At 44.3% G+C, this 25,015-nt stretch overlaps 2 protein-coding genes across 10 annotated transcripts in view; both read left to right on the top strand.

Moving 5' to 3' along the window:
- The window catches only part of Brwd1 (bromodomain and WD repeat domain containing 1), a 90,615-nt gene extending 79,101 nt beyond the window's left edge, over window positions 1-11,514 (top strand). For 5 of the 9 annotated variants that reach the window (XM_006523114.4, XM_011246157.3, XM_006523113.2 and 2 more), the window contains 2 exons: window positions 249-1,169; window positions 9,626-11,514. In XM_006523114.4, coding sequence (XP_006523177.1) covers window positions 249-1,169; window positions 9,626-10,005 — 1,301 coding nt within the window. In that variant the 3' untranslated portion in view covers window positions 10,006-11,514. Of the gene's footprint in view, window positions 1-248; window positions 2,056-9,323 lie in introns of those variants that run through there. The other 4 variants (XM_017317170.2, XM_017317169.2, NM_145125.3 and 1 more) reach the window with 4 other exon arrangements.
- A 1,128-nt stretch (window positions 11,515-12,642) lies between these two features.
- Psmg1 (proteasome (prosome, macropain) assembly chaperone 1) lies at window positions 12,643-23,670 on the top strand. Its single transcript, NM_019537.3, has 7 exons — window positions 12,643-12,849; window positions 14,005-14,111; window positions 15,492-15,643; window positions 16,248-16,310; window positions 19,612-19,810; window positions 21,365-21,501; window positions 23,492-23,670. Exons 1-7 carry the CDS (start codon window positions 12,713-12,715, stop codon window positions 23,564-23,566), a joined length of 870 nt encoding a protein of 289 aa, NP_062410.1. The 5' UTR covers window positions 12,643-12,712; the 3' UTR covers window positions 23,567-23,670.
- The last annotated feature ends 1,345 nt before the right edge of the window (window positions 23,671-25,015 follow it).

Genomic DNA, 25,015 nt, shown 5'->3' with positions numbered 1-25,015 from the left:
GGCACACCATGGTAGTGACTGGAACAATTTTCTTGAGCCTGCCTGTTCACATTGTCTTTATTGGGGATTGGGAGAGAGTCATTAGTGGGGGAAATCACTGCTAAGGACCAGCTTATTTCCTGCCGTCTAATATAGCCTCACTATGTTGGTAAGAAGTCTGCATTTAAATTGTCTTTAAATGTTAAACATTTAATTATTACTTTAGACATTCTTATATCAAATATTAACAGAACACTCTTAATTTTTAGGATCTGTATCACTAGAGAATGGACAAAGAAGAAAAGTTTCCCGAAAAAGTTCCAGTGACAAGGAAAGTAATCTACAGGTAACCCAGAAGTCACCCAAAGACAGAAGCAGCCCCTCGAGGATTACTCAGCGTGCTAGTGTGGCTACTGATAAAATGAAGCTCACAAGTGATGCAGAAGACCTCAGCCTAGAGAGCGTGTGTACTCGAAGCAAAAGGAGAAGGAAAAAGCCTGCTCGATTTGCTTGTACCCCAGCAAAGACTGCATTGAGTAGTGAGGAGAAACACGCACATTGTGAAGTGCCTGAGGCACAGCCTGCCTGCAGGAACAAGCTCCCTGAGCCTGAACACCAAGATAGTGCAGAGAATCCCAGTCAGGCTGCAAGTGCAGACTTGAATTCTGGAGGGGGTTCCAGTTTTGAACAAAGAAAAAGCATACAGAGCAGGCAAATGGGCGCTGTCTGCGTAAGGCCACCTCCTAAAACCCAAAGCTCCTCTGCTGGGCTTTCTCAGGAAAACGCCAGAAGCCAAACCCTAGATAGTGAGACTAGCTTGCCTTCTGAGTCGGTTTTGACCCAGAAAGCTACTGTAGAGAGTAACTTTGAAGAAGAACTGAACTATGGATTAAGAAGGTGGAATGGCAGAAGGCTCAGGACATACGGGAAGGCCCCACTCAGTAGGACAGCACAAGTTACTCCCAGTTTACAGGCCTCAGCAGAGGTCGGGGTGAAGAGGAGGAGAATGCATCCTGAGGTAGATGGTGAGGACGTGCCCGGACAAATGGGGAGTTCAGGATGCGGACCTGACACCAGTCCCAAGGCATCAGACTTGGGGTCAGTAACTGACTCTGATGTTGACTGTACCGATAACACACAAACCCAAAGGAAGAAGAAAAGGAAAGGGAAAGCAAGAGTGCTTAGCAAAGGTAAACCCTCCTCATCCAACTCACCTAAAACTGCAAGACATCCAAGGCAGAGTAAAGGTCCTAGGTTAAATGTGGATGACAATGACTGGGAGGATTTGGACTATGCAAAAGCTAAAGGAGTTGTCCGGCTCTCAAAAATCCAAACGAGAAATCAGGGTAGGAGAACGGTGAGATACCACGATGGGGAAGATGATAGAAGCATAGAGAGCGCACTAGAGCTCACTGACCGCACCTTACGCCCTTGAGATCCAGTGTGCTCAGTAGACTGACTGGAATGTACTGTGAAAGCTGGCTTACAATTCAGGGAATATATTTATATTTTTCTATGAAAAGTTGTGAATGTGACTAAATCATGACTGTTACTTTTATTTGCACTTGCTGGTTTTGAAGCAGCATTCAGCACAGGTGCCAAAATATGCTTTATTTTGGGGGCAGATGTACTTTGACAGTATTGACTACACATAGCAAGAGTTGGGAGACATGTTCAACACTAGACAACTGGGTTATCCAAACCAGTGAGCATTACTTTTGTGGTAGCAGTGTCACACAGTTATTTTCTGAATTTATCCAGAGGTGGTAGTTTCTAAGCCCCTGCCGTGCAGTAGGAGAAAAATCCACGTGGCCTATGTTTACAGAATCTTGAAAAATATTATGATAATCATGGCAAGGGTAACCATGGTTAGTAGGCAAGGCACCTACCACTTTTTTTTTTTTATCTTTTCCCTGGAGACTTGAGTAGAACACATTTTACCTTATATATCTGGTTATTTCAATTGACATGGCTTCTACTCCTCGCCCCCCCCCCCCCCAAATTCTTGTCTTTTTTTTCTTTAAGACAAACCTGATGACTTTCATGTTTATAAACTTGAATTTATAAAGTGCTTGTAAATTATTTTACATGTTTGGAGTGCATATTTTAAAGGTCTAATTTGAGACGTAGTCATAGTATTTTCTTTTAGATTGTTTACTGACAAGTTGTTGCTTTTTGTCCAAGATCTACTTTCCATTAGGATTCACCAAATTCTTGCTCTTCCATAATCTTACTCTGAAGTAGAGAAGTTTGTGTGCCTTAGATTTAGGGAAAGTGTTCTTTAATAAGAGTGCGTAGGGCTAATGGTATTTCAGTTCTGTATAGATTTCACTTTGTCACACTGTAGAGTTGAGAGTGCAGTTGTAAATCCTACCTGTGTAGGGAAGCAGCTTTTGTTGCCCAGTGTACCCTAAGCATCCTTTCTTTGGGACAACTGCGTGAGTCTTTGTTGTAGTGATCCCCAGTGGAAGCAACAATGACTCTTAGGTCTGTCTGAAGGGAAGCATCCCATCATCCCAAGTCCCACAGCTTTAAAGACACTGTTTGTTAGCCAGGGTCTTGTCTTTAATGGACTGATTATTTGTGGTCTACTGGTGTCGCTCTTCCCAGTAAGTTTCTCCTTGGAAAGCTTCCCAGGAGTGAAAAGGATGTTGTAGTGTGCACTTGTGAGTGCTTTTTGACTTAGTTGTGCTTGGGTTCATACACAAGCTACTCTTGTCTCCATTTTCCTGAGGTGGCAGCATGTGCTGCTCTCCAGTGTACGCTTACTTTGTCTTCATGGCTCGTTCGTGGACTTGATTTGACGTGGTAGGCATCTTCTCATGTAAGAGAGAAGATGGTTTCGGGCGTTTCCAGCTGTGGTTGGTAGGTGCCTCTGTTTCTCTTGGATAGAGAATTCTCTGCCAAGCTGCTTTCCATAGAGCTCCTACTAGACGGATGTGAGGGGCACAGACTGGGTCAGCTGTCTTTGACTATTGACTGTAAAAGCATTTGATTCCCGTTATGTTCCTCAGGATTGTAACTCCATGTTTATCATTATCTGCAAGAAGGCACCCAAAATCCACAAGTATATATGACATGTACTCTTTTACAAAAAAGTTTGGGTTTTGTACACAGAGCTGTTCTCATTTTGGGACTAAGTGTTAACTGGTTATTGTCTAGTCAAACACTCCTTTCTAAACCTTTGGTCCAGTTGTGTAGAAGCATGGTTTGGTTTCATCAGATTAGGGTCCGTCTTAAGAGCAGACGTGGACCTGGTGACCCTGTTGTGTGGTTGACTGTGGCTCTCAGCTTGTGAAGTCAAGGTGTGGGCTTGTGAGGAAGAAGTATTTTGCTTTCCTTTTTTCCTTTTTGGTTATGGTGCTACTTCTAACATTAACTTTGACTATGTGACACACTCCTAAGTACCATTAAGGGTGATTAACAATAGTTACAGTGTTTACATTGAGCACTCGGTGTTTGCAATGCGCAGGGATTTAATGCACAGATGTACTTTAATGTTTAGGGTCAGCCTTGTCTTTTTGAGAGAGTCATAAGGTGAATGTGAGCTGGTCCAGAAGTAAGTGCTGTAGCTTCTGCTGCACTTGAAGTAGTTAGGGTGTACTTGTAAAAGGAGCCGTTTCCCACTTTAGTTTTCTATGTCCGAAGTCTGATTTTATTCATTCATGGGTTTTAAAAGAAGTTTGAAGTAGTACAGGTTTGATTTTTTTTTTTTTACTTCCTTTGAAAGATTACTATTACCAAGCATATTAAGATTAAAAATAGATTTAAAAGGATTTCCCACTTATATCTTATTTTAAAAGGTATACTCACAATGTGTAGTAATTTATGAATAAAAAGAAAATATATCCCATTTTCAGGTAGTTCCTAGGGTGGTCATTGCTTTTTTTTTTTCTTTTCTTTTTAGTGGAAAACCTGATCAAATAATGTCTGAAGTTAGTGTGATGTTGGAAATTGTGATATAGGTCTCCTAGAGTAAGACATGTTTTTGCAAAGCACTTCAAGACCTAGAAAAACAATGCATCGGGTCTATAAATAGGTTCATTCAACACCACTAGAGGGTTACATCACAGACAGGTTCATACAGTACTGCCAGAGAGCTGCACTGCCCACAGTCACGTGTCACTATGCCTTTGCCCTCATTTGTGGCTTTTGGGGTAAGGATGGGTTCACACCACAGCCTCAGTTTCTGTGGTGCTCTTTTTCTTAAATCACTGTACTGTGTGATAAAAAATTGACCTGGATTTTACTCTCGCGTCACTGCGAGTTGAATGTAATTGTGTCAGCTGACAAAAGACATCTGAGGTTTGTAATGGAGCAGAATGCAGAACATTAAAGATGCACGGGATGTTTTATTTCCCTCCCCCTCCAGTGTCCTGATTCTGCTAGAAACAAACTCACAGGCTCGAGATAGGCTGTGCTTTTCCTCAATGGTCGAAGTAACCAGCTCAAGTTTTGATCATTAAGCCAGCACATTTCAGATATCTTACAGCTATTACCAAGTCCATGCTGTTTTCTCATGGTGTAGATAGTATGCTGGAGTGCAAAGGAGCTTGGAGAGCCTTCCTCCTGTTAGTGACTACTGAAGCTTAGACCCTCAGCTTTGGCTGTGGACCCTGATCAGCACCATAGGTTTACATCTGTGTCCGCCCACCCAGTGTTCTGTAATGTACTGACCAAACCAGCTCTGGTAGAGCAAGGAGAACATGAGGCAGTGTGCACTCTTACTTAACTGGGTTAGTTGTGAGTCTCACATACAGCTCTTACTGTCACTAAGGGAGGACTGAGAGTAAAGAGTATGATGCTGGGGTTGGTTGTGTTATGTGTTCTTACATCTTAACATTTTTAAATTCTTACAAGTGTTCTGAAGGACACCTGGGAATTCTCAACATTAAAAAGATTTTAAAAAAAAAGCAAAAAAAAAAAAAAAAAAAAGCAAAACAGTCTCTTGTATAACCTGCAAAGCTTGTGTCTAATATCACGTTGATTGGAAAATTACCTCCTTACCTGGTGTCTTCTTGATCAAGGCTTCACTTCATGACTTTGTTGGTCAGAGCCTCAAAGCCTGGCTCCTACAGACTCGCTGCCTCTCACTGACATGTGTGAATGAGTGTGGCAAGACTCCATAGGATCTGCTGAGGTATATTAGAGGTTGGCTTGCTACACTTCCTGAGTATATGTTAAAGACTAGGGTTTTTTTTTGTTTGTTTGTTTTCATTAAGGCTTTTGGCCTTTATTTGTATTTTAAATTTTCATTTTATTTTATGTATATGTGTTTGTTCCCTGCATGTATGTCTGCACTGTGTGTGTGTACTGCCCAGAGACCAGAAGAGTGGTAGGTATCAGATCCCCTGGGACTGGGGTTATTACAGATGGTCGTGGGTACTGGGAACTGAATTTAGATCCTCTAGAAGAGCAACCAGTGCTCTTAATTGCTGAGCCATTTTTGAGACAGTGTTGTCTTCAAGAGTATATGTAGCCTGGAACTCACAGAAATCCGTTTGCCTTTGCCTCCTCAGTTCTGGATTAAAGGGTGAGCTACCACAAGCAGTTTATTAAAGCCTTTAAATTGGCCAAGTGTCAACCTTAACTTCCTAATTTTAACAGCGTCAGGCACAGACTACATGGTCTGTGGCAGCTTACAGGGTTAGTTACGGACTGCATGGACTGTGGCAGCCCATCTCCATCCTTCAGTCACACAGGGAGCTTAGACATTCGTCCATTTACATCAGTGTTTCAAAGCTTGAAAGGACCTTTTTATTTTTTAAAAGATTTATGTATGTGAGTACACTTGGCTGTCTTCAGACACAGCAGATGAAGGAAGACATTGGATCTCATTACAGATGATTGTGAGCCACCGTGTGGTTGCTGGGAATTGAACTCAGGACCACTGGAAGAGCAGAGCAGTCAGTGCTCTTAACCACTAAGCCGTTACTTTAGTTTCTAAGTGTAAATTGATCCTTGGATTTTGAGCTGTTATTTGTGCTATGCAGTACTCAGTATAGGGCATATCCAAGTCCTAGTGGGCAGATTTTTAAAGTTTTCTCCCACATATTTAAAACAAACCACAGGACATGGGATGCACCTCGAGGCCTTCCTGGCTCATGGGAGGACAAAGTGGCTGCCATGCTTCTAGCAAGCTAAAATGTCTTTTAAATACTCACGATGCTCCCCTCAAAGCTCGCCCAGATCTCAGATCAGTGGCTCTGCTACAGACAGCTGTGGCCAGCAGCATTGCCTGGGAGTTGAACTGACTGGGCAGCCTGTGCTTGAAACAGCCTGCTTTTCAGGAGAGTGAAAGCCCTTTATTTCTGATCTTGATTCTGCTCACAGTTCGTAATGCTGAGACATTGCTGGGAAAATAACTGCCACCAACTCGCAACGACGTCACCCGTTGCCTATTTTCAAAGAACGAGGCACATCTGTGCAGCTACCTTAGATGTAGTGGCAACGAGAAGCCAGGTTGTGCTGGTCACTCACTGGACAGCCACTGAGCTGGTGAATGAGTTCACATTTGTCACAGACCAGTTTTTGTCCTGGTGCAGAAGATAACCCACGCTGTTGCATCCTTCCTACAGACAGGAAGTGGGAACATATACCATTATATAGAGAAATGGCAGCTCACAGGATGCTTCTGGAAGCTCCTGCTTTGGAAGGGTGAAAAAACACTTCCAAGAGTTGGGAGTTTGGTGGCTCAGTTTTATTGTTATTGAAGAGCGGATGAGAGAACTCTGTAGTTGTAGCAGCTTGATAAAAGACTTGCTGGAGAAGCAGGCATTTACAACTGTAGGGTACCCACTTGATTCACTGTTTTAAATACTTAAGAAATGCTGACCAGATTAACATTTTCAAATGCTTCCACACTAATGTCTTTAGACTTAGGGAAACATCTGAGTACACTTGGAATATGAATAGTCCTTGGAGAGTGGGAAGTCACATTTTAAGGAAAACAGTCCTGCCCATATCGGTGTTTGTCCTTACCACAGGCCGTTCTAGAACACGGATACAGAAGTGCTATAAATGCGAACTTGAAAGTGCTAACACACCGATGGAGAGGCAGCTTAACACGTTTTTGTTGTGTGTCTACCATGTGTGCGCACGTGCCATGTTGTGGAGGCCAGAGGATGACTTTGTGGAGCAGGTTCTCCATTCCACATTTGCATAGGCTGCCCAGGTTGCTCCAGGTTTCTGTAGCACGCCTCTCTCTACCCACGAAGCCAGCCATCTTGCCAGCTCTGTTTGTCTCAGAGTTCTCAGCAGTGCTCTTAGCAGTGTGGTTAGTGCTGAGTCCCCATGCAGCCTCCGGCCTCCCTCACGGTGGTTTCTGCGGAATTCCCATTTGTTTGTCTTTGAACTTGAGACTTTCATCACCTGGGGTTCCTGTAAATTGTATTCTGGACTTTTCCCTACTTAGGGCATAAGTTAATTGAAGTTCAAATCTACTTTACAGGGTACTTTAAAAAATGTTTTCCATTTCTGCAGTTTAGCTTTTCCCCTTTCTTGATTGGAAGTAAAATGTCTTAAGAGTTTGTCTTTACCAGGTTGATAAACTGTCAGCACAGGCTCTTCCACCACATCTGGAGTAACCACTACTAATTCTTCCACCACATCTGGAGTAACCACTACTAATTCAGCATTTTCTTGGGAAGAGAGATTTTAGTTGTGATGGGGTTTTATCTAATACTGGGCATGAACCAGCTGACTTAGTTTTCTTAGTATGCAATGCATGGATGTAGTTATTTGGCTGATACTAGTAGAATTCTTTGAGGGGTACCCGCTTCCCTTTTGCTATATTTTGAAATTGTACTTATTTTATCCTAGCATTTGCTCAAAATAGATTTAATGTTCATTTTTGCATTTGGTATTCATGGAGACCCCAGCTTATAAGTTTCTACTTTTAAGAAAGTCCTCTGAAGGTAAAAACACCAAGGCACTTTGTTTCTACAGAGCCTAATGAGTTACGTCAGACCAGCCTAGTAAAAAACATTGGAAGTTACATAACCCTAACCCTTTGAGGGAATAGTCTCCTGTTTGGAAGAGCTTGTAGATGTCAGATTGACCTTTCAGGTGGCTGGGAACAGTCTGGGGGCTCTGGAAGAGCAGCCATTGCTACCTTCTGTTTTCTGAGCTGGTTTCTCTATGCATTTCTGTCTGCCCTAGATCTAACTATAGACCAGGCTGGCTTAGAACTGAGAGATCTGCCTTCCTCCTTCCAAATGGGAGTGCTGAGATTAAAGGTTATGTGCCGCCACCACACCTGGTGCAAAACTATATTTATTTATAGTCAGGTGACATGTGCAAGCAGCCAGGCCAAGCTTGCTTGATGATAGCTGACCAAAACGTTGCCTTTTTCTGGGACTCAGTAAGAAAGACAAAGGCTGCCAAGTCCTCCAGATGCCTATGTGTTTTTTACTTTGGTGTTCTACAGCCTCTGTATTGATGTGGCTATTACATTCATGTCTGACTCTTCATGACTGTAAGACTGATTTTAAGAAATCCCCAAACTCCAGCTGGTAGCAGATAGATACATCAAAGCACTTGAAACTTGTGTCTTTGAGACTTCTGCAGAAATACAAGAGTTGAGCTTTCATGTCTGGCAGACATCTCTTGCTTTCCAGCCATCCTTGAACATTGCTGAGATCTGTGACAGGGACCTGTCTGCCTCTTCAGTGGGCTGTTTGCCTAGCTTCAGGTTCTGACAACCCCCTTCACAATATTTAGCTCAGCAGAAATGTACTTCCTTAAAGGAACCCTTCCGTGAGTCCATAGTACAGGTGCCAATGCTTGTGGATTGCTAAGACACCCACACACAGGCAGGCAGAAGGACTCTGTCTGCTAACCACACACAGGCAGGCAGAAGGACTCTGTCTGCTAACCACACACAGGCAGGCAGAAGGACTCTGTCTGCTAACCACACACAGGCAGGCAGAAGGACTCTGCGTCTGCCATGAGCTTGAGGTTGTGGGTTCCCAGCTCTGTAAAGCGATGTTGGAGAGAAGGTAAGGTTGAGGCCATGCTAAACTTTGTCGAGTCAGTAGAGTTTCCTTTTGTACCGACTCGGCAATTTAACCACTTGAATAAAGGAGATGCTGGTGCTGGACTCCATTGTCAGGAAGTGCTTCCTTACTAGGGTGCTGGGAAGTTACTTCAGAGTGCTACAAAATATTTCACAGTAATTTGAAGTACAATTAAAAATGAAGCTCAGAAGTGGGAACACATGATTCTCTTCTCTCCTTTTCTCTCTTTGATTTCCTAGACATAATTTCTCTGTGTAGCCCTGGCTGTCCTGAAACTGTAGAGCAGGCTGGTCTCAAACTCAGATCTGCCTACCTCTGTCTCTCCAGTGCTGGAACTAAAGATTTGTACCGCCGCCGCCACCACCAGGCTGTGCTCCTCTTAAATCCAAACATTTTAGGTGAGTAGCTTTATGAGGCTGAAAGTTTTCACTTCATTCTTGCAAGCCATTACTTAGAAATGACAGTGGTTGGTCCGTATAGGGAAGCATATGGAAGCCATAAGCCTGTCAAACCAGCTTTTTAATTGTTCACATAATTAAGACCGGCTCAGGGCTGTTGTTGAGGAATGTATATAGTACAGTCTTGTGACAAGATTTCTGTATTTACATGAATTTTCACTCATTTTTCAGAATCTGTTCGTAAAGACAGAGAACCCCATACAAAAATGAGACCATGTATGCTTAATGAGAAGGATGCAGTACAGATGCATAGTGACACCCTGAAAGCAAAAACGGTGCCTGAGAAAGTCCCCCGCAGATGTGCTACCGTTGCTGCAAATAAAATAAAGATGATGTGTAATCTAAAAGAAGTGGTCTCAGGACCAGAGAATGTCGGCATTAGGACGATCAGCAGAAAACTGCCCTATCGACAAGCCTCTGCTGCAGCTAAGAAAAAGTTACTGAGTGTTTATAAAGAGGATGATGCACCCATACATTCAGAGAACGAAAAGGAGCTATATCTTAGGCGGTTCAGATCCCGGAAGGAAAAAGCCCAGCCTACTCCGAGGTAGAAAGGTTACCGGGAATTGTCAGCAGCTCCAATGCCTGCCCTGAAGTCCGCTCCCAACCATAAGCCGTCCCAGCACCTTTTGAACAATTTTGTGAAAGCCATTACTCTGGGTCAAAGTGGGATGATGGCTTCCAGTTAGCTCTACACAGCACAGCATAGGGTGTTCCAAGGAGGTAGGAGATGTGGATTGTGTTGTCAGGTGAGAAAGCAGAAGGACCCACTGAATGTAAAGCAAAGGCTTGACGCAGCTTGGTCCTCTAGAGAAATAAAAGCATGTGGGATATATGGGGAAACAATGCTAATTTCAATGGTTTGCCCTCACAGACTGAAAACTAGGCCATTTCCAAAGGAGGGAGCAGTAAGCCCATGTGACTGCTGAATTTTAACTGGGTCTGATTTATGTAGTGCACATCCCTGGGAACTGAGAGAGTAAATCCTGGGGTGTTACTGACTTCTGAAGAGGAGTGTGGGAAAGACTGTCATTAATGTCTTATTTATAACATTGGAATTCATACTGAATGATAGCTACCTGGTATGAGTAATTCAGGGAATGTATCTTTCTAAGAAAGTTCTCAATGTGACTATTACACTTTATTTCTTCTATGTAGCAGCAAAGATGTAAAGGCCAGACTTGTGGTCAGAAATTAGAACAAGATGCACTCATCGCTTAAGGTGATGCAGTTGGATCCTATTTCTTACGTTTCTCTGCTGTTCCTTAGAAGTTAGAATGTGACACTGCAGGTTCATTTCAGGCTCACTAACAAGCCAAGTGTCGGGGAGTCTGGCCTCTGGTCGTTGTGCTACAAATGTTTTGCCTACAGAGGATGTGGACTTTAGTTCGTTGTTCATGGCTATTTGTTGACATTAAGGTCACCAGATGTGACCTGTGAATGTACTGTCAAGTCTTTTTATCATGTTACTGGAGAAACTTGTCTTCAACAGTTTGTTTTTCCAATTAAAAATAGCTGTGACTATTAGGCATAACTTGCATGTATAAATCAAAAAAACAATGGAACCTAGGGGTGTGTATTTTTCATTAACAGTAATGCACATTTTTTTCAGTTATATGTATGGCCAAAGTGTCCAGATTACTTGAGAAACTTGTTTGTGGTTGCATGCCTGCTTAAAACAAAAACACAACTCAGAATTCTAACATAGTGTGTGTCTTTTTGTAACTCACTCTGAAATCTTCAGCATCTTGCTACAAGCACAGGAAGAGTTCCCTTCCTCCTCTTTGGTGCATGGGTTTGGTTTATTTATTTATTTATTTTGAGCTTTAATGAAAAATTTAAATGTCCAATCCCAAATGTCATAGAATTACTTATTGAGCAATTATATCCTCAAGAAATGCCATGAAATGAAAATATATCAGTCTAATGAAGACCTGTGAATTTTGGCAGTGTGAATTGAAGATCTGAAGTTACATCTTGCTGTCTGATCCTGTCCAGCCTTTTATAATGGAATCCCTTTCTGGCCTTTAATTGGAACATATTTTTATTTACCCTTTAAAGTGTTTGGTCTCTTTATTGTGACTGAATGGAGTAACACTGTAGTAAAATCCCTCCTGCAAATGTGTGCCGACAAGCCACCACTTCCCTATGATTTACCAACACGCTTCAGATTTCTGTTGGTGCTTTTTTCATGTGTGAGTGAGAAATCAAATCGAGTATCTTTATCAGCAAAGTATCCGCTTAAGAAACCAGCAAAGAGACAGCCAGGGACATCTGCTCTTCAGCTCGCTTCTACTAACCCTGGAATCTGAGTCTTAAAGACACCACACTGAGAATCTTGTGTGTGTGCTATAGTTACACACAAAGTGTTCTAGTTGGTATACATCTGCTTTTTATTTATTTCTTTGGTTTTTCTAGACAGGGTTTCTCTGTGTAGCCAAAGGATGTCCTGGAGCTCCCTCTGTAGACCATGATGGCCTTGAACTCAGAAATCCATCTGCCTCTGCCTCCCGGGTGCTGGGATTAAAGGTGTGTGTCACCACTGCCCGGCATTCATCTGCTTTTTATTAACCAGTGAGTATGTATGTTAAGATTGATATGCTTTTTCCTCCCAGTAGACTTGAAGCATCGTTTTTCTACATTGTGAGAGATTTTTAAACAACTTTCCAAGAGTTTTGATTTTTAAAGGACCCTCTGATCCCCAAACATTTTACCCTGGGCAATGCAGTCTCCATTTCCTCACAAGCAAATCTAGAATGTGTTTTTATTTCCCACTGAGGTGCCAGTTACCCTTTTTCTCGTGGGAGCAGCATTCGGTGGAGCTCTTTGTCTTCCAGCACACAAACCAGAAACACACATTCTTCCTGTCATTAAAGTAGAAAACACGGTCTATGAGTTACATATGGCCAGGTTTTAAAAAGCCTAGCCTTGCAGCCTCACTCATGTTCTCTGAATCCGCTTGCAGTCATCAACCCTGGAGCTGTCTGTGCTTCACCCGCAGCTCTGGGTTTCCTCCACGGGTGGGTCCTTGCAGGAGGGTCGCCGGGTGTGGAGCGGGCGCTGCGTGCCCCGGTTAACAGGATGACGGAAGCGCGCCGCGGGACATTTCTCGCGGCGGACCGGAAGCTCTTAGGTTCTCCCCCCTCCCCCCACGGAAGGCGTATCCTCGCTCGGAGGCGGGGTGGGGGCGTGGCTTGGAGGGGGCGTGACTGCGGGCCGGCGCGCATGCGCTGTCTGGCCGCGCGGAGCTGAGGGACCATGGCTGCCACGTTCTTTGGCGAGGTGGTGAAGGCGCCGTGCAGAGCTGGGACTGAGGAGGAAGAAGAGGAGGAGGAGCAGAGCAGGCGGGACACGCCGGAGGACCGGGAGGTCCGGCGGCAGCTGGCGCGGAAGAGGTCAGGCTCCCGGAAGGCTGCGAGCGTCAGGCGGTGTCGGCCTGCAGGGTGCCCTGCGTTCACGCTGGGACGTCGGCAGCCCAGCGATGCTCGCCCTCCACCGTGCACTTTAGGTCACGCCGCATGTCGGCCGTATTTCTTTCAAAACTACTTTCAGACACAGAAGTCAGGTCACGCCAGCCCCTTCCTTGGTCAAGGTTTTACCACATTCATTTCCTCTCCCACCACCCCTACGAGTTTCCGATTAGGACTCCCCACACGTCTTCCTAAGCATGCTGTCTCAATTATTTGTACTCTAGAGCAAACCCACACATAAAATATGCACATAATTAAACTTTGTTGATTCTCCTATTTTTTCAGTACCTCCATTCTGAGCTTTTAGGCGGGTTCTCGGATCAGAACTTGGGTCGTCATGTTTGTGTTGGCAACTTAGCACCTTCCCTACCCCACGTTTGCTAATAACACGTTTTCAGTATCATACCAGTCCACAGTCAAATTCACCTAGATTTTTAAAATACACTTCCCGGTGATTGTGTCAACGACAGACACTTTTGGCAGTTCGTTTCATTTGACAGCTCCCTCTCACTTCTCACACTCTTCCCGAGAGCCCTGATTTGTCTGATGGTCAGTCTTAGCTTACTTTTGCCACAGCTAAATGCTTGAACGTTTGTTTGAAGTCTTGGTCACATTCAGCATTTTGCGGGCTGGAGTGTTGGAGATGCTTTTAGTGTCTTTTTACATTGTGTCTGGCTTGTGGGTGCTGGCATTGTGTGTGTCAGGCTAGTATGAAGTTTGTTAGTAGTTTTACTCATAAAAAGAAAGTGTTTTATCCATTTGCAAGGGCACCAAGGACACTGATTATTTTATCTAACACCATCTATCCATCCAACTATCCACTCATCTCTGTCTTCTATCACCTACCTATTTATCCATCCATGTATATGTAAATATAGCACCTTTCTACTACCCATATAAATATCTATAAGTAACATGTCTACCATCGATCTCATCTGTCTTCCATCTATTTATACATCCAGCTCTATATAGCACCTATCACTTAATCTCTTAATCTGACTGTCATTCTGCCCATCACCATCTCTTACAGTGAACTGGTGGTCACAGTCATATTTGTTCACTTTTGTCTCTTGCTGTTAGGGAGGTTCGGCTTCTCCGAAGACAGACAGAAACATCTCTGGAGGCTGTGCTCCTAGAGACACACCCTTGCTCCAAGTTTATAATTGCAGTAGGAAGCAACGCAACAGGTAAGTGCCAGTGTCAGGAGTATATGTCCCGTTGGAAGAATGGACTCGAAGGTCCTTCTGCATGTATCTTACGTATTTTAAAAAGTTCACAACAGGTCCTGGGCATGTGGCTCAGGTGATAGAGTGCTTGCCTGTCAATCACAAGACCTTGGGTTTGAATCCCAGTACCATGTGAACTGGGCACAATGAAATCCGAGCACTCAGCAGGTGGGAAGTGGCAGAAGAGAGCATGAAGAAGTTCCAAGGCCAAGATGGGCTCCGTGAAGCCTGTCTTCAAAAGCCACAGTCGTTTTACTTCATGTAGGATAGATTGCCTGTTCTTTCCATCTTTGTAATGAGATTTAAAGGAAATATGCTTAGCTTCAGAATTACAGTTCAAGGCCCTGTTTTCCAGTTTGTTATGGTGTCCACAGGTCTAGCAGTAATTGCTTACATCTGGAACACTTCAGTTCTAAGGTCTTTGAATGCACTTATTGACCTGGTAGGTTCAAAGTAGAGTAATGTGAGTTTACTTGGATCAGTGTTGTATGTCAGTACACATGGAGATCTTTATAATTTCACTGGGTTTGCAGTCTCTGAGGAGATCATTTGAGAACTCTAGTTAGGAGCTCTTGCCCTGTAAGTGAGCCGTAGTACTTAGAGACTGTGTAAGTAGGCAGTAGACTCGCCCATTATATAAAGGTCTGCTTGCCTAATTGTTTTTAGAAGAATCTTACATTGTGAGACTGGTGCAGAGTCTGTGGACAAGTCCACTCCCTGTGTGTAGTTCTTTGTGGAGAGTGGAGACTTTTCACTCCTCAGCCTCAAATTTTGTTGGCTCCAAAGTGGTCCAATTAGAAGGTCTTTAATGTTTTAAAAAGAAATTTATGCCAGGTGTGGTGGTGCACTCCTTCAATCCCAGCACATGGGAGGAAGGACAGGTGGACTTCATGAGTTCAAGGCCAGCCTAGTCTACAGGTTGAGTTCTAGGACAGCCAAGGCTACCCAGAGAAACCTTGTCTTAAAAAACAAAACATCAACAAAAAAATTTAAATCCGTGCTTTTTTTTTTGTTTGTTTGTTTTTTCGAGACAGGGTTTCTCTGTATAGCCCTGGCTGTCCTGGAACTTACTTTTGTAGACCAGGCTGGCCTCGAACTCAGATATGTGCATATTTTTATGTGTGGGTTTGCTTTGGAGTATAAGCTAGAGGAGGGCATCAGCTCTCCTAGAGTTGCGAGTCACCAGGGGGAGGGCGCTAGGAACCAAGCTGGGGCACAGGAGCAGTAGTCAGTGTGAACTCTAGATGGGTCAGTGTGAACTGTTTTCGGGTAGCTGAGCTTTGGTTTGAGTGGGTAGTTCACACAGCAGACACCGGTTCACGGGAACATTTCTCTCCACAGCATTCCTGTCAGCGTTTGTTATGAACTCGGGAGTCTGGGAAGAAGTCGGTTGTGCTAAGCTCTGGAATGAATGGTGCAGAACTACAGACACTGTCCGTCTGTCCCCTACAGATGTTTTCTGTGTGTTTTATCAACTGAAATCAGATCCCTCGGTATGTGAGACTTGACTTAGTATTCTTGAAACATGGTCATGTAGGCACGAGCCCTCGATAGTAAGCAGATTCTCATGCCAGGCCTCTGTCACCCAGGATATTCTCTGTCCTGATACTCATTTCTAATGTCTCAGTGAATTTTAGGCCTCACTCTTAAATGTTAGAATCAACAGAGGAGCAGACTGCTGTGTCCCGGCCTCTATTGCTGTAACAAATGCCTAAAAAGCAATCAGCTTACAGAGAGAAAAGGTTGATTTTTGGCTTGCAAGGTTCGAAGTTCCAGTGCGTGACCGGGGCAGACCCTTTGCTCACAGGCCTGCTGGGGTGGGGAGAGCTAGTGCTTCTTGGCAGGACTGCGCAGGGGCGGCACAGCCCAACCCAAGGCCAGGAGCAAAGGAGCAAAAGGGAGAGATGGGTGTCACACCCTTTCACGGACACAGCTAATGACCAGAGGCTCTTGGCCCTTTTGAGTGAACACATGGGCCTCTGGGGGACTCCGTCTCCATAGAGCGATGTCCATCACTGGTACTTAGGAGGTGCTCATATGACGACGGGGCCAGGTGTGTGTGCACTTTATGTGAGAACTCTTGAAATTCCCTTTCAGGTTTTTCTATGTCAGTGTAGCTGCTACATTGCTGAGGATCAGCAGTTCCAGTGGTTGGAGAAGGTAAGAGGAGGAAACCCGGATCCACTAGACAGGCGTGTGCTGGCCAATCTCAGGGGCTGGAGTCAGATACTAGATAAGAATTTGTTTCTTTAAGATAATATTGTGGGAGTTATGGAGTGTTTGGTTTTTGTTTGTTTGTTTGTTTGTTTGTTTGTTTAAAGGAAAGTTTTTAGCCAAGTGATGGTGGTGCACACCTTTAATCCCAGCACTCGGGAGGCAGAGGCAGGTGGATCTCTGGGAATTCAAGGCCAGCCTGGTCTACAGAGCAAGTTCCAGGATAGCCAGAGCTACACAAAGAGCATCAGGGGCCTTGAAGGAGTAGCCACTACCACACTCCTAGTACCACTCCTCTATTTCTTAGCATTAGGTGTGGTTACAAGCCATTTTGGAAAACTGAATTCAAGGACTTAAGAGAAATCCATTACATATTGGGCATGCCTTCTCTAGGATGTTTGAGACTAGAAATGTTTTATATTTCTTTTTTTAGTTTTGGAATATTTGTTCATACAGAATGACACATCTCAGGGCTAAGTCTCAAGTTTAAACACGAGTTCATGTTTTATATATAGCTTAAACATTTTAGTTTGAAGTGAAGTTTCATGGTATGAAGTTTTCCACGTGGCTTGTCATTAGGCAGGCAAAGGTTTTGGATTTTGGGTTGGGAATACTCACTGTATCCATACTTTATCCATAGTGCATGCATTACTCCATGGCTGGCATAGACTTACTTTCAGTAGAAGCACAATTGTATATGTGTGGACAGCGTGCAGCAGTCAGATGATGACTGGCACGCCCAGAGTCTTCAACACTTACCACTTACTCCACCTGCTAGTGAGGAGGACTTTATAAAAACATCTCTGTCCACTTGAACGTACATACTAAAATGAAACTCATTGGAAATAAAATTTTCATGTGCACCTATTTTAAAGCAGTTGACCTTCTTAAAAACATTCATTAAATTATCAGTGTGCTCATTTATGTGATCTGTATCCTGTTCTTTAATTTGTATGTGTATACTCAGGGTACAGGAATGTATTTTCTGGGGTGAAAAGAGCAAAATGTTTAGTTTTACTTTTAAATTATGCAGGATGGTGGTTATATAAAAATATTATTACCCTTGCACAGTAGAAAAAAATTAACACATTCAAGACTTGAAGAGCTATCAAATTAGGCATTTTTAAATAAAAAATATTATATATATGTGTGTGTGTGTGTGTGTGTTTTGCTTATATGTATAGCTATGTACCATGTATATGTCTAATGCCCTTAGAAGTTAGAAGAGGGTATCAGATCTCCTAGAACTGTAGTCCCTGACGGCTGTGAACTGCCATCTACATCCTCGGAGCAACAAGTACTCTGAACCTCACAGCGGTCTCTCCAGTACTCAGATTATACAGTTTTAAAGTGAAGGGTTTCTTTTTATGTTCCTATTTAATTTTATTTTATTTGGGCTTTTATTTTTAGATTCTTGCTAAATAGCCCAGGCTGGCCTTGAACTTAAAACTTTTTCGGTTTTGACCTCCTCAGTGCTGAGATGATAGGCGTCTGCTATCAAGTGAGGGCTTTTTTGGTTTTGGTTTTGGTTTTTGTCATTTTTTTTTTTTTTCTGAGACAGGGTTTCTGAGGTGTATACTTCATATACTTCATATTCTTCATTTTCTTTGGGACCCCTGCAGTGTTGGTGATAGCCAAATCCTCATAGTGACACACAGCCTGACAGCTATGTGTTCAGACCAGAAATATAGAGAAAGGAAGGAAGCCATGTTGTGAGTTTTCTTTCTTTCTTAAATGAATGAAGCAGCATTGCTTTAGTATTTACTTCCAAACTGTCAAATCACTTACGTTACCTGAAACAGAACTTTAGTTTTCCTATTATTATTGGCTCCAGCCATTTATTACATCATTAAATATTTCAGATAAGTCAGACATGGTGGCAAACACTTGGGCTAGTTACCTTTTGTTGTGAAAACAATATATCAACGAAAAGCAAAGTAGAGGAGAAAGTGGTGTTTCGGTTTATACTTGTAGGGGGACAAAGTCTGTCCTGGTGGAGAACGTGGGACAGCAGGCAGGGAAGGCACAGTGTCAGGAGCAGGGGGCTGGCTGACCACAGTTTTATTCACACATAGGAAAGAGAGAGTGAACAGGATGTGGGAACACGTTGTAAACCATGTAAGCCTGCTCTGGTAACACACTTCCCCCAACAAGGCTGCACCTCTTGAGCATTCTGTAGCCTGCCCCAGCAGCACTGCCAGCTGAAGGCTGCAGAGTACACGGCTCATTCAAACCACAGCTCTTATAAGCTCAGCCTTTGAGAAGCCAGCATAGGAGAACCATGAGCTTGGGGCCAGCATGAACTACTCACGAGACACTGTCTCAGCAAACATACAGATGAAAACAGAGGAAAAGATCAAAACAGAAAATAATCTGAGCAAATACAGTGTCTTAAAATTCTTTCTTTTGGGGCTGAGGGATGGCTCAGCCGTTCAGAGCACTGGGCTGCTCTTCCAGAGACCCTGAGTTCAATTTCCAGCATCTACATGGTGGCTCACAACTATCTATAACTATATTTCATGGGATCTGATGCCCTCTCTTGCTGTGCAAGTGTACATATAGATGAAACACTCATATATACATAAATAAATCTTATAAAAAAGAAAGCTGGGCATGTGCCTTTCATCTTAAGTAGAGGCAGCTGGGTCTCTGTGAGTTTGAATCCATCCTGGTCTACAAAGCCACAGCTGTTAAGAGAAACCCTGTCTTGAAAAACAACAATTTCTTCCTTTTAAAAAAATTGTTGCTTTCACTGTTTGTTTTTGCCATGAATTTAAGTAAAAGACAGAGGGATCCCTGGTGACCTGTCAGATCCACACACTGCAGTAGAACTGAGATTCAGTGTGATTGAAACTTGGCTACAGTTATAGTAACATCAATTGAATTCCCTAAGAAGTGCTGCTCAATGGCAGGCGAGGGAAGGGAACTTGAATGTGCTCTTGTGACTTTTACTCAGGGTGGTAGTCACAACTGCTGTACATCACATGGATCTCGGGCACTGCCACCCCCAGGTCAGAGGTAGGAAAATGAGGTAAAGATGGCTTAGCTAGACCTCAGAGCATGGTCACAGTGGCAACGAAGATAGACGTCAGAGCCACAATCTCGGGCAGCGAAGCCTGCGCTCCATGCAGTCTGCTCTCACCTGCAGCATGAAGTGTTGCTTTCTGCTGGCGGGGCAGGTAAGTTGCTAGAGCAGTGTTTATGGTGAGGGAAAATTCAGTCTAACGTAAAATCCATGTTCTCTTAGGTTTTCGGCTTCCAACCCAGAAAGAGCATGCAGGTAACCGTTCTCACATGCCGGCACATCACAGACTACAAGACCCCCGAGTCTACCTGCAGCCTTTCCTCTCCTTTCCTGAGAGCCCTAAAAACTCAGACATTCAAAGATGCCCTCTGCTGCCCACTGCTGGAACAGCCGAACATTGTGCATGACCTGTCTGCAGCAGGTGGGACCGACTGTCACAACCTTCACACCCTGTCACTCACTGGCTTTATTGATGGATGTTGCTTTACAAGTAAACCCTTTTCGAAGTACTTTGTCAGTGATCTTGGATAGCAGTTGATTGCTGTTGATCCTTTGGGTCTGTACTTGCACAGATGGGATAATCAGATTAATTTCAGGATACCCTGGATTACAGTCATGACAGCAGCTTAGGTTCTCTGCGGCTGTACTTCTTTTTTGTTTCGGGTTCTTCAGTCTCAGCGTGGAACTCTGTGCTAGATGTAGATTGTTGGTATGGGAAAGTCGGCAATTTAAATTATCTAAGTAGAAAGTTTTAGATGTTGAAGCTTGGTTGTTAATCTTTCTCTTTCTTTTTTTTTTTAAGATTTATTTATTTTATATATGTGAGTATACTGTTGCTGTCTTCAGACTTGGTTGTGAGCCACTTGTGGTTGCTGGGAATGGAACTCTGAACCTCTGGGAGAGCAGTCAGCGCTCTTAAGCGGGGGGGGGGGGGGGGGGGCATGGGCATCTCTCCAGCCTCTTGGTTGTTGTTTTTACCTTGCTTCGTATGTACAAATCCGGCAGAGGTGGCTTGTGACAGAGAGGGTTGTTCTGGCTTACAGCTGAAGAGGACACATTGCATCATGGCATGGCTTAATCATAATGCTTTGTCTTTGTGTTACAGTTATTGGTATGAGAAAACTAGTTCACAGTATATGGTATATATTACTCTTTGTGCCTCCTTACAGAGGGTAATATTCTAATTCTTCAGTTCTTACAGTTATGATAGGATGTTCAGAAAATGAAAAACAAAGATAATATTTACAAAGTATTATTAGGAAGGGAGTTGGTTTTGAAAGAAGATACCCATAATTGGGTCAACATGGATGGCAGTAGATACCTTGATTAAAAGAGGCAGAAAGTGAGCCGGGCAGTGGTGGCGCACGCCTTTAATCCCAGTACTTGGGAGGCAGAGGCAGGTGGATTTCTGAGTTCGAGGCCAGCCTGGTCTACAAAGTAAGTTCCAGGACAGCCAGGGCTACACAGAGAAACCCTGTCTCAAAAAACCAAAAAAAAAAAAAAAAAAAAAAAAAAAAGCGAAAGTGGACTTTCTCAAAACAGCTTTTATTATTTAAAAGTATTTGACTTAAAAATCTTGTCATAGGGCTGGTGAGATGGCTCATTGGGTAAGAGCACCCGACTGCTCTTCCGAAGGTCCAGAGTTCAAATCCCAGCAACCACATGGTGGCTCACAACCATCTGTAACAAGATCTGACTCCCTCTTCTGGAGTGTCTGAAGACAGCTACAATGTACTTCCATATAATAAATAAATAAATACATTAAAAAAAAAAATCTTGTCATAGAGCTGGGCAGTACTGACACACACCTTTAACCCCAGCACTCAGGAGGCAGAAGCAGGCTGATCTCTGTGAGTTCAAGGCTGGCCTGGTCTACAGAGTGAGTTCCAGGACAGCCAGGACTACACTGAAACCCTGTCTTGAAAAACCAAACCAAACAAACCAAACAAGCAGTTTTTCCTTTGTGTTTGTGTAGTTCTGAGCTACTGTCAAGTATGGAAAATCCCTGCGGTTCTGTATCTGTGCTACACTGATGTGATGAAGTTGGACCGTGTCACGGTTGAAGCTTTTAAACCGTTACTTTCTTCCAGGAGCTTGAAATGCTTGGTGAAGGTAAGGTTGCGGCTCTCTCCATTAATAACTGAGCTGTTACAGTGAACTGAATGATGGGAAAAGCCACAGGACAACTTAAACCCGAAGCAGCATGGCTGGAGCTTTGCAATGAGCCACTTAGAGCCTGCTGTGTCCCCACCCGTGCTCCAGCTGGTCCTCTGTAATGTGCTGGAGGCTTTGGGCCTGTGTGTGCACTAATGTACCGCTGTGATATCCCATGTGCCCTAGTTTTATTTGTGTGTGTGTCAGGTATGCAAGTGCCTGTTGGGACTTCTGGAGCGGAAGTTAACAGTGTTGTTAACAGCACTCACATGGTGCTGGGAAATGAACCAGGTCCTCTGCTAACTGTGTAGCGAGCCATCTCTTCATCCCTGAGTTATTTCAAATTTAGCTTCTCTTCCAGTGGGCTTGTGTGGCTAGCCAACAGCATTTTCCCATTTAGCTGAGGGCTGTGTCCCTCAGGGCAGGCAAGGGCTGCCTGTTTCAGCTATGGATGATGTTCTCAGTAAATATCAGGGCTTGTTTGTCATATCAACCTGAGGTAAGCTTTTAGGTTAAATCACTTTTCAGCATTGCTAGTTTTTGCTCTAAAATGGCACCTGGTGGCAGGTGAGATGACCACCTGGGCGTCTTGTCTCTTGTTGGAGTTAGCAGTTCACATGCTGCCTATGCTGGCCTCTCCCAGGATTGGGGCTAGAGGTGTGTGCCACCATGCCCTGTTGGGCACTGTTCTCTTTTTTTAACAAATAATTAGTTTGTGCAGAGTGTGTATGTGAGTGTGTGTGTGTGTGTGTGTGTGTGTGTGTGGTGTAGGTCATCAGGGTATAGGTGTGTGGTGTGTTGGTTATTGGTGGGGGTGTGTGTGTGCACATGAGGTCTGGTCATCACTGGGTGTCCTCTATCAATCTTTACCTTGTTCTCTTGTGGATTTGGCGAGGCTGACAGGCCTGCCCATCCCAGGAGTCCTGCTGCCTCTTGTCTCTTAGCACTGGGTTTGTACGTGCTTGTCAGTATGCCACCAGGCTCAGGGGACTCTCAACTTAGGTCCTAATGTTCTTGGGACACTTCAACTGAGCCATCTCCCTGGCCTAAGTGCCATTGTCTTACAGACTAAATGCAGTAGGCCTGAGTTAGTGCGTGGTTTATGGCTGTGAATAGGAGTTATCTTGGGACCCTGCTTTGTGACCCTCACCTGGGTAGCTCCAGTCAGGAGGAGGTGCTGGCTCATGATGGCAAGCACACATTGGAAGCATATAAAGTGGCTTGCTTAGAGGGAACAAGAAGTCACCCCCAGAAAAGGTGCCTGAGAGAGGTTCGGTGGAGCTGACATCAGAAGATGGTGATGTTAGTGGGGAGAAGTGAGCAGAGAGGGAGTATGCAGAGTGTGAGGAGGACATGAGCCACATGTGAGGGTTGTGGGGTGTGTGAGAGAGATGAGGTGTTGAAGGCCTGCCGATTTGGAGCATTAGACACTTTTTGTAGGGTTTGGGCAGGGGCATGTGTTGAATGGGTTCTAGTTCGATTTCTGTTGCTGTGATTAAATATTCTGACCATGAGCATCTTTGGGAAGAAAGGATTTACTTGGCTTACACTTCCAGGTCACTGTCTATCATTGAGGGAAAAGAAACCAGGTCAGAAACGGAAGCAGGAACCATGGAGGTTTCTGGTGGTTGCCTCACTCACAGGCTTATGTTCAGCTGTCCTGTGCGGCCCAGGGAGTGGTGCTGCCCGCAGTGGGCTGCCTCCCACATCAGTTATCAATCAGGACAACCCCCTCAGACATGCCCACAGGTTAGTGTGATCTGAGCAAGCCTGCGATTGAAACTTCCTTCTCAGCTGACTGAGCTATGTCAGGCCAGGCCAGTGGGACCGAACCACTTTATTGTTCCCTTTCCATTGAGCAAGACAAAAGACAGCTCGCACGAGTGTACGAGTGTATGTGATGTGGGGGCTGGAGTGTATTCGGTTATAACTGTTTTTCTCTTTCCAGAACATTCCTGAAAGCACAGAAATTCTGAAGAAGTTGATGACCACAAATGAGATTCAGAGCAACATTTACACATGACCCCAGGTGGCCAGGACCTGCCTGTTCCAGGGGGCAGTCACTGATGTTTTGTATTTTATTCTGGCTTGGGATGTTTTGAGAGTAATAAAAATTTTAAAAATTAATTGTAACTTTATTTTCTTAATGATGACATGTCTATAACTGAAAAATTAACAAGCCACTCATTTTCTTTAAAAAAATTTTTTTAAAACAACGTTATTCTTATTTTATGAGTATGTGTGCAGTGTCCACAGAGGCTGGAAGGATACCCTGGAGCTGGATTTACTGGTGGCTGTGAGCCAATATGCCGGTGCCAGGGACTGAAGCCTGGTCCTCTGCAGAGCAGCCGGTGCCAGGGACTGAAGCCTGGTCCTCTGCAGAGCAGCCGGTGCCAGGGGCTGAACCCTGGTCCTCTGCAGAGCAGCCGGTGCCAGGGGCTGAACCCTGGTCCTCTGCAGAGCAGCCGGTGCCAGGGACTGAACCCTGGTCCTCTGCAGAGCAGCTGGTGCTTTGGCTGCTGAGCCTTGTCTCCCTCCCTCCTTCCTTCCCTTCTTTCCTTTCTTCCAGAGGTGATACAGATTTTTGAAAAGCTCTAGACTTCAACAGGTTGTGTGAACATTGGAAAGTATGGTTAGGTCTAAAAAATTCAGCATATGTGAAAGTTGGTTCCTATATAGGAAAGGTTCTGGACATCTGTGAAGTTCTATAGATTTCTGTTGTCCTGTGGATAAGAAATTGGTGCTAATTTAAGGTCCTATTTGTTCAAAGTGAAACCCAGAGAAATGTGTCCTTTCTTCAGTCAGTGCAGCTGACAGGTTGCTTCTCAGGCTGACTTTGCCAAGTGTGGTGGTTTGTATATGCTTGGCGCAGGGAGGGAGTGGCACTGTTAGAAGGTGTGGCCCTGTTGGAGTAGGTGTGTCGCTGTGGGCGTGGGCTTTAAGACCCTCTTCCTAGCTGTCTGGAAGCCAGTATTCTGCTACCAGCCCTAGATGAAGATGTAGAACTCTCAGCTCCTCCTGCACCATGCCTGCCTAGATGCTGCCCTGCTCCCACCTTGATGATAATGGACTGAACCCCTGAACCTGTGAGCCAGCCCCAATAAGATGTCCTTATAAGAGTTACCTTGGTCATGGTGTCTGTTCACAGCAGTAAAACTCGAACTAAGACACCTGGGCTCCTTGCAAGGCAGGGAGCATCATCCCTAGCTCCACAGCACCTGGGTTGGTACTGTAACAAACCCAGAGAAGTCACAGTGCTTCACCAGACACAAGGTGAGCAGCGTGATGAAGCTAAGATGGTGCGAGCAGACAAGCTGCTGCCCTCCTGTCCCCACCTCTTCTCAGTTATGGAACCCTTGTATAGATGCTTACACGTCTCATTTACTTCTAGACTCAGTCCATCTACTCTAAAGGCATTCTTGGTTTTCTTTGTATGTTAGGTTTGGGACTGTCTGTGCGTCTTGCACTTATG

This window comes from Mus musculus, chromosome 16 (assembly GCF_000001635.26).
Source record: "Mus musculus strain C57BL/6J chromosome 16, GRCm38.p6 C57BL/6J".
Lineage (NCBI taxonomy): Eukaryota > Metazoa > Chordata > Mammalia > Rodentia > Muridae > Mus > Mus musculus.
The sequence above is the reverse complement of the archived record's forward strand: the minus strand, read 5'-3'. Positions and strand labels throughout refer to the sequence as shown.